General features: G+C 38.8%; 3 protein-coding genes across 9 annotated transcripts in view; 1 reads left to right on the forward strand and 2 right to left on the reverse strand.

The window, feature by feature from the left end:
* The window catches only part of LOC138021867 (uncharacterized), a 5,295-nt gene extending 2,539 nt beyond the window's left edge, over positions 1-2,756 (reverse strand). The window contains exons 1-2 of the mRNA XM_068868887.1: positions 1,084-2,756; positions 432-723 (exon numbers count right to left, since the gene is read on the reverse strand). Coding sequence (XP_068724988.1) covers positions 432-723; positions 1,084-1,247 — 456 coding nt within the window. The 5' untranslated portion in view covers positions 1,248-2,756. The remainder of the gene's footprint in view (positions 1-431; positions 724-1,083) is intronic.
* Positions 1-9,563, reverse strand: part of LOC138021865 (TNF receptor-associated factor 5-like) — a 20,740-nt gene extending 11,177 nt beyond the window's left edge. Inside the window, exons 1-5 of one of the 5 annotated variants that reach the window (XR_011126469.1) lie at positions 9,444-9,563; positions 9,146-9,219; positions 8,779-9,014; positions 6,496-6,569; positions 3,567-4,625 (exon numbers count right to left, since the gene is read on the reverse strand). The gene's annotated coding sequence lies outside the window, so the exon portion shown is untranslated. The other 4 variants (XR_011126468.1, XR_011126466.1, XR_011126467.1 and 1 more) reach the window with 4 other exon arrangements.
* The window catches only part of LOC138021868 (uncharacterized), a 13,612-nt gene continuing 5,610 nt past the window's right edge, over positions 4,499-12,500 (forward strand). The window contains exons 1-11 of one of the 3 annotated variants that reach the window (XM_068868891.1): positions 4,499-4,539; positions 4,735-4,779; positions 4,992-5,039; positions 5,532-5,633; positions 5,811-5,891; positions 6,035-6,073; positions 6,606-6,647; positions 6,806-6,927; positions 7,360-7,451; positions 7,861-7,936; positions 8,786-12,500. The exon at positions 8,786-12,500 is cut by the window's right edge and continues 51 nt beyond it. In XM_068868891.1, the coding sequence (XP_068724992.1) occupies positions 5,534-5,633; positions 5,811-5,891; positions 6,035-6,073; positions 6,606-6,647; positions 6,806-6,927; positions 7,360-7,451; positions 7,861-7,879 (495 nt within the window). In that variant the 5' untranslated portion in view covers positions 4,499-4,539; positions 4,735-4,779; positions 4,992-5,039; positions 5,532-5,533 and the 3' untranslated portion in view covers positions 7,880-7,936; positions 8,786-12,500. The remainder of the gene's footprint in view (positions 4,540-4,734; positions 4,780-4,991; positions 5,040-5,531; positions 5,634-5,810; positions 5,892-6,034; positions 6,074-6,605; positions 6,648-6,805; positions 6,928-7,359; positions 7,452-7,860; positions 7,937-8,785) is intronic. The other 2 variants (XM_068868888.1, XM_068868890.1) reach the window with 2 other exon arrangements.

The raw sequence follows: 12,500 nt of genomic DNA on the forward strand, positions 1-12,500 counted from the left end.
TTTTTCAATTGAAATCTGACATCACTTCAAATGAAAGGCGCATGCACAACTAGTCCCAGTCCTCTGCCGTGCTTTTCAGTGAAAAACATGTAAAAACTCAGGAAAAGAAAGGAAGATGCGCTTTTTTCACCGGATAATAACAATAGGGACCATTAGATCGAAGGAACCGAACGACTGTGAGTCAATCTCGTTCCCAGAGTCAGCGTTCCCTTGACCAGCGGTCGGGAAAGAGAGACTCGAATCCAACAAAGGCCATATTTCATTGGCTGTTGAAAAACGGTTTCAGTTCCTGCCATTTTTAGTCTAAACTAGAAAATCGTGCAGTAGAGTTACAGGCACTGAAGAAATGACTTTTTTAAGCATCCTTAGCAACGGTTTGAAAATTTAAAAGTCACACCCCTTAAGACATGTTTTACATGTAGACATGTTACCTTAGCTTTGTGGTTAAACTTGCTTTCGTCACACTTGACTATAGCTCCGGCTCCTCCGAATGGTATGACTGGTCGATATTGAAGATCCACAGCACAAAAATCTTGTAATCTTCTACAGATCTGTGAGACCAGATTCTTATTTAAATTTACGTTCTCTGCTATCCTCTTTTGAGAATCTTCTTGAGTGAAGGAAAAGATCACTCGGAGAAGTGTTCCGAGTGACACTTTGGGAAATTCCCCAAAGAAGCTGTTAGTACGCAGGCTTCTCCTTTTTTTGCATCCAGAGCATCTCCTGCGAAGGATGTGAAACACAAAGCAATCAACCTTCGAGTAGGTAAATTTTACCACTTTGAAACTGTTCGCAACAAATTACGATCGGCATAATCTACTTTCCTACATTTGCTGATTTCTTTTTTTGTAATCCCTGTCGAATGGGAAGCTACATCAAATTCTTATCAAATACAACAATTAAACTCAATCAACTTATCTATTTATTCACATATCATTGTATTCTATTGTCTTTGATTGATATCAAAACAGTTTTTACCTCATAAATCAGCCTAATTGCCGTACCTGCTCATGACTGCTTGAAATTAATCGTCGATCTCAGACGTTACATTAACTGTTCACATCAAGAAGAAAACCCGCTTACCAAAAAAACCCATCTATGTGGTCGTCATTTCTCTCCTTCATTTCCGTAGCACAATTGCACTGCGCACAACTTAGAGGATTAGCCAACAAATGCCGCATTTGAAGCCATCTGATTAAATCCGTGCGAGGGCCTCTCTCCAAATCGATGAGCAGGTTCAAGTCCATATTTTGTCGTCGCCACTGTACGTCTTTCCACTTTTTATTTTATACGAAACACTTCTTTGCTATTTGAAGATAACGATATTCACTCGTGTGGTCCTTCTGACGAATATTATTGTTAATCAGACCAAGCCGTTGCCATAGTGAAATAGCGTTTCCAACTTATAAGCAGCATTGTTCTAATGCACATCGGCTGCTATTAAATCACATTTCAACGCCCTCCTGATGCCCTTCTCCTCAGAGCAATAATTTTTATTTTTCAATTGTTTGCCTATCATAAATGACTGGATATAGCCAAATCTAAGCAAGATGATTTTTGATAATTTCGTCCCACAATCTGAATAATGCCTCCTTCTGCAGTTAGTTTTCTTTTAACATTCCCCGGAAGTCAATTTTCACACTGCAGTGGGTGTTGGTTCGGAGCGTCGTTTCGGAGCTTGGATGATTTCGCGGAAAAAGAACGACAACCAGAAACTGTTTATATCCGAAAGAAATCTCTGTTACCGCTAACGCAAAATAAATGTAGGCAAGCCTTAATGAAACAATTTTTTCCATTTCTACATCGCGTGGGTTTGGCAACACAGAGAACACAATTTTTTTTTTCGCAGTTTCGTTGTAAAAATATATATGTACCAAAAAGCTATCTCGCGTGGTCTCGCAAGATTGATCGTTTCACAAATATGCGTTTTAGAAATTTGTTGAGAAGCCTCATTTAGGGAGCGATTTTGGAATACCCGGCCACGATTGTCTTCTTGTTGCGGAATCCTTTGAATAACAATGCATGGAACAATAGACGCAATAAGCATTTAGAATAATTGCGATTACGGCCCGGGGTTTAAATCCTGCCATCGACAGATGAAGATTTTTCATTTATAGCTCTGGCTGGAATTAAACTCGCCATATAATCGGGCTCTGAAAGGATAAAAAAAGGTAACAGGCCCCGACACTAATGACATGTCGATTTTTTATCACACAACATATGAGGGGATATGCCATACCACTTTACTATTAATAATTGCCTTTCTTTCATTCAAGTTGAGTTACAGAAGACATAGAAACGAAGAAACGGCGAAACTCTGTTCAATATAATTTGTGCGCCAGCGAAAGCATGGGTTGAGTCCGGAAACTGCTAACTAAAAAGGAAACGTTCGTATGACATCATCAAACAATAGTAACGTGATATGAAACACCTAAAATTTCTAGATCAAAGTCTAAGGACGCTACATTTTCACGTCGCTTATCAAACATGTCGTCAAGAAATCAGTCGAATAGCGAAAGTGATGGCGAATCTGCCACAAATGACAGAAGCCCACCAAGACGTTTTAACCGTCGCGCTTTTTCGCGAGTCTTTGTCCATCTGGAGAAGCGACTCAGAGCTGCTCCAGGTAAAAACGCCTTTCTAACATTGAAAAACGCAGGGAGGGCAAAAGAAATCGCGTTCACTAAAAACCACACTTCAAGCGAGATACAACAGTTGTTGGTTTCCCATTTCCCGTCCTTGGCTAACCTGGATCTTTCGCGGTAAGTTACCGAGCACTGTGTTTTACGATCAGAAAATACGAGACTAAAATACATTTGCCCTTTTTATTAGTTTGAACATCATCAGCTCGTATGACAGAGGACATTCCATGAGTGTCGTTCACCATGGCGTCCCTGACGGGGCGAAAATCATGGAACTTTTTGGAGGGGACGCTAAGAAGAAAATTTATTTGTACTGGAGCCGAGGTGGTACGTTTTGAATGTTACTTTAGTCTTTCTTTTTTCTTGTCTGTCTTTGATTGTTTCGCACTTTTTCCTGAAACATTGAATTCCGGCCACCAAACGAAGAGAAAGACGTAACTTATAATCCCAGGGACAAAGTCTGGTGACAAATCCTAGATCTCCATTAACGGTAAATAAATAGCAATTTAAAATTTTCCCCGATCTAAGTTTAGCCTAATTGGGTTTAGAACAACCGGGGGAACAAAGAGGCGTAACGTTTTCGACGCGAGCCGCAGCGTCGGAGTGAACGAAAGTGGGTTTCCCGCGGTTCGCGTCGGATAGAGTGAATTGAGTGGAATGACTGGTGCCGCAGTGCTTTAGTCGTCTTATTTAAAGGTTAAAGTGAATTGAGTAGAATGGCTGGGGGTTAAATTGAGTTGAGCTTAATAACTGCTGCCGCAGTGGCGTGGTGCTTGCGTCATGGACTAAAGAACGAGGTATATCCAACACGACGACTGCGGTAGCAGTGCTTTTATGGTTCATTTCTCGTGGCCTGGTATTCTGTTGCTGATCTGAAAATCGAAATTGTCGAAAAATTAAGCCCAACTTTGCTATCTACAAAAAAATATTCATTGTGTTTTATTCGTTGACAACTTTTTGCGTATCTTATTTTCGATCTTGTTGATCCAACATTTGACCCAAATGACTTTTAGTACATGCATCTGGCGGGGTGGGGATAGACTCATTCTGTAGTTACAGTGGATTTTAACATAATAACATTGCTTTTTACATCACTCAAATAATTGCATTTATAATGCATAACAGTATAATCCCTTTTACATCTATTAATTTTTGTTTCATCTACCCTGTACATTAAATATTAATTGATATGCTTGTGTCACTGCGGAGAAGCACCAAGAAACATACAATATCAACTCACTACTAGTGACATTATTTTCATTGGTTCTCTATCTCACATGTAGGTACTGCTTCATCCAACCAACCTGAGGACAACACTGCTTCAGATGCTACAGTTTTTGCTACATCTGCCGCTCTGTCATCCCCACAGTCATCAGCGCCATTATCACACTCATCCCCTTCCTCACCAACTCTCCCTTTTGTACACAATCCTCCACTATCACCTTTGCCATTAAACATGCAGTTATCTGCACATCCTGGCATCAATCAGAGTACCAGAAGAACAGATAACTTCCGTCCAAGAGGTGGACGTAAGTATAATATTAAAACAAACACAAAACGTAATCAAAGCAGTGTAATGAGGTGGTCAGGGTACTGGACTTACACATTTTCAGTTTTCAGGTCCAATTTGTAACTTTTAAGACTTCAAAATTTACAAAAATATCCACTGACTTAACCGTAAAAAGATGGTCTTTGAGCAAGTTTTGAATAAGAGACAAAATACATCTAAAGTTTGAAGAAAATAGTTCCAGGGAATCTCAGTCCTTGGTTCCTTCAGTGATGATTGGTGTGCCTCATCTCAGGCCTCACAAATACATGCAAACCACATTTTCCTCTTCTTCCTTATTTAGTTGAACCAGAAGATATCTTGCAACATTAGCAGGAAGCAATGCAGATGGTAAGTTCTCTGTACATATACATTGTTCAATTAATGCACAAATACATGTAAGTAATGATGAAACGATGCACCCCAGAAAGGAAAGGCTAAAATAAAAAAATAAGACCAAAAAAGCATCAAACAAAAAACACTGTTCATAATCGATTAATCATATAATAATGAGGAATTAAAATTTCCACACATTTTTTTTTTCAGGTTCTGATATTAGTTTTATAACAATACCAGAGAGCGATGAGGATGGTTAGTAAAGTAAACTGTAGGCTGTAGTAGTAATGAAAAGCATATTGCACTGTCTTGTCCAAGATGCATACATGAAGATCAAAAGACATGTGAAGCACTGATCAAACAGTTGTTATGATCTTTACACATTTTACTGTTGAAGGTATTAATGTAGTGTTGAGTAGTAACCTCCAATCATTGCACTCATTACTGCAACATTTTGTCTTTGACAGATACTGACCTGTTGCACAATGACGTGGTTGTAAACCCACCTCCTCCAGGTAAATATTGAGTATTGATTGATGTTCTCAAGTGGGGAAGGGGGGAGAGGGGGAGGGGGAGGTGGGGCAGTTCCCTTCTTTACTGTGGAATAAGGGTGGGACCTTTGAACTTTTGTTTCACAGAATTACCTGAAATCACATCAAACACACCAGGCATGCACAACTAGCACCCATTTTCCAAAAGCGAGCTCAACAGGAACACACCCAAACAACGGTACTTTCTCAATATTTCAAATCTTGTTTTAAGACAACACGCTTCTCAAGCCTTTTTGACTGACGTAACAGGCAAGATAGCTTAATCCGGGTTTTACGTCCCAAACTACACCCAAATGTTTGACTGACAGGAAAAGGGGGTATATATAAGAGCTATAAAATTGACCCAACCCATTTGTGGACACAAAATTTAATGGATATTAGGAATTATTGCAAATATTGAAATTATATCTACATCCATACCGAAATGTGACGTTAGTAAGTTAATTATCAATGTAGTGATGCAGTTTTCACAAGTGCAAAGACAAAGACCACCATTCAATCTGCTGGGAACTACATCAACAATCACAAGAGCCACAAATGTGATTTCACAAAGTTCAGGTAATTAATGACAAAAAGTTAATGAAACTAATAAATTTTACAAAGTGATAAACAGTAATCCCCAACACAAAGTTGCAATTTTGAAGGATCCTGCAGCACAATTATATACTATGCTAAGTGATGTGCCATTATTGTAAATAATGACATATATGTTTTTATGTCATAATTTAATGCAAGCGAGAAGAGACAGACTCCCCTACACTCTGGTGACATCAAGCACACAAGCCTTAGCCACAAACGTAACTTCACAGGGTGCAGGTAAAGTCTTGCTGATTACAATGTACAACATGTATGTTTGTTACTCAGTATCTAGCAGACACTCCATAGCACATCGTGTTGACTCGAAAAATACATACACTGTTCTTCATTAATTTCCTTTTAATGTTCCTTGTGCCTTTTAGGGTTTGCTGGAGCACCATTTCATGGAGATGGAATGCAAGGTTAATTCATGATTGGATTCATCGGCATGCTTACTCCCTCACTACTGATTTTCTCTTTTTTCTACTTCTCCTTTTTAAAGTTACTGATACATGTAGCCACCACATCAAACCCACCTTACCCAAAACAGTGGGTTATTGCAATTCAAGTATCTTATAGTTGGAATTCAACAACGATGAGCACACAATAATATAATCAACATATTGTCATTATTTCACATCGAATGCTGGAAAATCCTCCTCAAGCAAAAACTGATTTTGTTTTTGGATTTCCTGTTTGAGTTATCAAGCATCACTACTGATTTCAAATGTATAAACAACTGAGTGGTCAAAATACAACAAGTTAATAACAGCATGTATCCTCCCTTCTTTCAAGATGTTTCTTTCAAATGAGTAGATTTCAAACACTATACTATTTGACTTACAATCTTTTCATCCTCTTAGTCAATTCACCAGACCACAGTACTTCTTGAATGTGTTTTTCTTCAGCAAACACTAACTGAAATTAAAATCTATATTTTAAAAATCATTTCAGTCGGCACAATAAAAGAAGACTTGTTTCCATATGGATTAGGAGGTAGGTATGTAATCTGTAAGTATAACTTGCACAACAATTTTAAGTAGCCCAACCACACCTATTTGAAAAATCACTGGGTAAAGTTGCAAGTTGTGACCCTGAGTAAATCGAACAAATGCTTTGCAGAGTATGTGCTATCAAATAATCATATTCCACAGGAACATCAGTTAGCATGGAAAGCAGAAGCGATGAGACAAACAGGTGTGAACGTCTCCTGCAGGGTTCATGTGCAGAAGAAAACACTTTCATGGTGCCTTTGTTGAACCACTCCTTTGAAGAGGTGACTGACATTTCAAAAACTTTGTTTTAGTTGAAAACAAGCATCACCAATCTATATAATTATACTTTGCCACCATGTGCCTACTATTGGCAACATTTGATTTGTGAGTTCAATCACAAAATAATTTTTTCATGAAACAAATGAAATAAATTGTTCCCTTGACATGAGGCATTTGGAAAGGCAGATAAATAATGTGGTCCACTTTCAAACAAGAACTGTATGGAGGGGTTTAAATAGAAGCCAGCTGCCAGGGGTTCAGCTCCATAAACACCATAAGCAAAATAGGACTGTAAGACACCCAGCTTTTTGCCATGGCAGACCACTATAGTAGTGTTATTACCTTTGATTTACCACCTGCTCACTTAAAATCTTAACCTGTATATATACACTGGTTGACCTCATCTTAGAATGTATGCATTTCCCTTTCGAAAGATATGCTGGCAGGCGTATGAAGATCAGAGGGCAGTAGTCACTGTCCTCCTTAATCCTTCCAGTCGGAGCCAATTTCAAGCCAACATGCTAAGGTACATTGTACAAGATTTTATTATATCTACACTACATGTTTAACCTTGAAAGGTTGTCGGTAAACTATTATAGGTATGCAGAACATTTGAACAGGCTTTTACTTTAGGTACGTACTAAATACTTGTTGTAGATACAGATAACGTATATAAAAGGAAAAAGAATGAGAACAATACCTAACCAAAATACAATATTTAAAATACTGTATCCAGACGAAGTTGGCCCTACTTGATAATGCATACATTTTACGACTTATCTTTAAAAAAATAAGCATCATCATTTGCCCTTCTTTGTAGTTCGTCTTTTATTAAGTATAGTTGTGTCTGCACATTCAGAAGCTAAGATGGACTGATAATCTCAACTGAGCAGTAATGTGTAGTTTAACTAAAATGTATGTTTTTAAATTGACAGTTTCCGTTGGCTGCGGTGATGGTTTTGGCGGGAAAAACCTTTTCATTCCAACGCGAATGCTAGCAACATGTATAAGGTCTCAAATTGTTGCTTCTGTGATTGCGCATTTAAGATTTTGCTGTGTCTCGGGTAGTCGAGCCAAACTGTTTACATGCGAAAAAGTTGAATCGCCTGCCAGGGTTATTTGGACCTGCGGAGGCGAGACAACTCGCCTCCCCGAGTTATCTCGCCCACCCGAGTTGTCTCGCCCTCCAGTAAACGGTTGATAGATGTTTTAAACAAATGAGAGAAAAATTTTCTCGCCCAGGGTAACTCGGGGGGAAGGGTTGTCTTGGGTACCCGAGACACAAGATCGTGTTTACCAATAAAAACTTTAAAAATGAAATTTAATACTTATACATTACTGCCTGAATCTGCTTACTGTGGGGTTTGGTTAAATATTCACAATGAAATTGTTAACATATTTAAAAACAACCCTCTTACCTTTAAAGTCAAAGAGTTCTTTCTTATTCACATCTAAAGGCTATCGCCGTCTTGCGAATTTTACATATTCTCTTCTCTCTTCTCTCGATTTCTGCACGGGCAGCCATTTTGAATGTATAAATATAACTTGTTCCCAGACCTCTCGATAACAACCATTGGTTCATGAGTCGTCGGTCCGTGTACGGATTTCGTGTACGGATTTCCATCATAAAGTAATCGTGTACGAATCAACATTCTTCCCCCGTTATTACACATTCGTGATATATTGCGGCATCCGTGTACGGATTACTTGTATTCGTATACGAATTACAAACGACGTGCGTATTGGAGTACGGATCACTGGTATTCGTGTACGGATAGCAATGCGAGGTCTTATTGCGGAAGTCGTAGTCGGTTACTCAGCAAAGTATAATGATCCCTTATCTCTTTGCTTACCTGACAGATTGGCAGCATGGTTTTGTCAAGAGGAGATCCATTGCCACACAACTAATTTTGACTCATGATGGCAAGTGGGCAAAGTGGGCAAAAGCCCTCCGATGAGGGTCACCAAGTTGGTGTAGTCTTCCTAGACTGTTCGAAGGTTTACGATCTTGTTCCCCATCAGGTTTTGTTGCGCAAACTTTGTAAACTTTAGTATTTCCGGGAAATTGTTGACCTGGTGTCACGAATACCTTATTAATCGAAGACAAAAAGTAGTTATTGGTTATTCTTCTTCATTGACGGAAATTACTTCTGGCGTGCCACAATTGAAAGGTTCCATTCTCGATCTATGATAATATAATTATTTTTATTAATTATTTACCTGATGTGGTTTGTCCTGATAGCACAATAGCACTGTTAGGGTTCCAAGACTTGCAAGATCATGAGCCATGATTACTAGGAAACAAGTACAGAGTGCATATGAGTGATTCTGTTCTTGAGGAAGTTGGGGAATTTGCCTTTTTAGGGTAGGTAATCACATATGCATGATTTTTTTGCCCAATTTGGAAAAGATGAGTATGGCTATTTTTTTTTTCCAAAACCAACAAAAGTGCACGAAATCATGAAAACATTTATAATTGCTTATTTATTTGTGCGAAAGAAAATCATGAACCGCGTACCTGCAACAAAGCTATTATCAGAGGCGTTCAAAATCTCGAGCTTGATTTGCTCAAGATGGATGTTTGAATGATTTTCTGAACAAGGACTTCTTTTAGTCATCGAATGGATTTCTTCAAATGTGCCTGCATCATGTTGCTTCGCTTCCCTTCTTGTGGAAATTCGTAGACTGGGATCCCTTCCCAAAAATACCGGAATACATTTTGGCCACACTTCATTCGGTAGAAACGTGACATTTTATAGATAAAAATTCAACTTGTAAATAAGTTTGATTGACATGTAACGGGTTTTCAGGGTGACGACGAGCTTGTCTCCTTCGACGTCGTCTCTTTGTTTACGTCAATTCCGGTAGATGTAGCTGTTAATGTTGCTCACAACCGCCTGGTTAATGACGAAAATCTACCAGAAAGGACGGCCCTATCGGTTACTGACGTTATTAAATTACTTGATTTCTGCTTGTCAACCACCAACTTTCAATACGGCCACGAACATTATCAGCAGATCCATGGGACAGCTATGGGTTCACCCGTTTCCGCCGTAATGGCAAATATGGTCATGGAAGACCTTGAAGAAAGAGCACTAACTACTCTCACCAATCAACCTCTGTTTTGGAAAAGATTCGTGGACGACGTGAGTACAACCACGAAATTTGATAGTACTCAGACTTTTCTCGAACATCTGAATTCAATTGAACCCTGCATTAAGTTCACGGTTGAACGCGAAAAGGAGGGAAAAATTGCCTTCCTTGACACTATGGTTCACCACCAGGAAGACGGAAGATTAACTACCACTGTTTACCGGAAACCTACTCACACTGATCGCTATCTGTCTTTTTCATCGCACCATCCTAGTATGCACAAGCGAGCTGTGGTTAAATCTTTGATGGATCGGGCCGAAAGAATCCCCACAACAAAATCTGATCGAAGTAAGGAAAAGCAACGAGTAATATCGACATTATAGTCCAATGGATACCCCAAGCGCTTTATTTTGGATGCCAGCAAGCCTAAACCACCGCCGAAGGGCACAATCAACGCTGCAGAATCCGGGCGGGGCTATAGCACAATTCCATACGTCAGCGGGACCTCTGAGCCAATAAAGAGAGTTTTGGAAAACCACGGCATCAAAGTGGCATTCAAACCCTATCAAACAATGAGCCAGATGTTTCCCAAACCGAAAGACCAAATAGACAAAGAAGAAACTCGTGGCCCTGTTTACGACATTCCTTGCGCTGATTGTAGCAAGAGCTACGTCGGCGAAACTCAAAGAAAATTCTCAACAAGAAAAGGCGAGCACCAGAAGGCTGTCGCACGGAGACAATGCAAAAAATCAGCACTTGCAGACCACGTGACAAATACCAATCACGATATCGCATGGGATGAGGCCACAATTCTCAGGACTAATAGTAATTGGCACCAAAGGAAGATTTTGGAAGCTTGGGAGATTAATTGCGCGAGAGACCCTCTCAACCGAGATGACGGGGCGTTACTCCCCAAGGAGTATTTGCACTTGACCCTTGCAAACAAGAAAAAATGACACTTATCTCGAATTTTTAATCAGCGTCTTGCTTATATTTGTGCTTTTGTGTGGTTTTTTCTTTCACTTCCCCTGAAGAAGGTCCGTGTTTGTGACCGAAACGTTGGGAACATTTTTTATTGTAATATATCATCTTTTAAACCACCAGTGTAACCTAGTTTGTATTTTTTCAAATATTTTTTAAATGTAACGGGTAATATGGCACGTACTTTAAACATCATAAAAACACGGAGAAAAAAGAATGTAAATGTTCTAGACAAACGAAATTACAGATTGAAACTGTTTTCCAAGTACAATATACACACTTCCCTTACTACCATTAGCTTTATTCATTCCTTCATAGTCCCAACTGAAGTTAAGAAATATACTTTCGTTTCTTTCTTTCTTTTCACAAATATCCTCGCCGCACTTAACTTGCTATTAGTTTATAATACATATGAAAAAAGCTTGACAAAGCCGCTTACCTGCTTACCTTAATTGACCTTAATTATGCAGAAGCAGCGCGCATATCACGTATCACGAATCACTAATCCACATTTTGGTCCATCTGGGGCTCGCACTTGATTGGCCATTGGTGAGGTTTTTCATAATTGACCAATCAGACTGCTTGTTTTCTTTTAACCTCTGCTCTGCACTTTGTTACCTGAAAACTGCATTTCTCTCAGCTAATCAGAATGAATGATTTTCATTGTTTGTTATTAATTAATTAAGTTAAAAAGTTCGAAAGTTTCACTTTTCTACATGCAGATTCAAACAGTGAAATGATAGTCCACACATCTCAGCTGAAACGTAAAAGGTTTTCAAACCAGGTGTTTCTGAAACGAATCAATTCCACCGATGATTATCTACTAACAATATTCAAGCCACTTTCTACGCTTAACTTCACCGGAGCAACATTTTAATTGTCCCTTACAAAGTTGAAAACAACGGCCCATTGTTTTTACAAAATGATGGAATAAGTCGAAAAAATTTCCGGCTTAGCTCTTTCAGCTGAATCATCTGTTACATGTAGATGCATATGGTCGGCGTTTGTACCACTCTGCCTCGTTTTTCAAAATATCCGGAAAATCGTAATTAATGATCAAAGCTCGATTAAATTTTTCACGAAGACCACGAATACTTCTTATTTTCCGATTGCTCTTGGCAACGGTTATTCGTTTCTCCATGAAAAGATAAGATTTTTGCTTTTGGCTGGCGAGTCTCACGAGATTCCATTACAAAAAATTGAAAACTAAACGATTGCGCAACTATTTGATTGTTTTTGTTGGCATCAATTAGATTATCAACATTTCACCTTTTCAAAAATCACAATTTTCATTAAATGACAAGACAAAGGTTGGCCGATAATTAAAATACATCGGTAAATCGATACAACTAACAGCACAGGAAATAAAATTGTCACGAACTAGAATTATAAAGCAAATAAAATAAGAGCTTGGCTTTATTTCTACCTGACAGTGTCCCTGAGATCAGTGGAATAGGGTTTCCAATATTTAGGATACTAAGTTGATTGCATAGCCATTTTT

This window comes from Montipora capricornis, chromosome 10 (assembly GCF_036669925.1).
Source record: "Montipora capricornis isolate CH-2021 chromosome 10, ASM3666992v2, whole genome shotgun sequence".
Taxonomy (NCBI): domain Eukaryota; kingdom Metazoa; phylum Cnidaria; class Anthozoa; order Scleractinia; family Acroporidae; genus Montipora; species Montipora capricornis.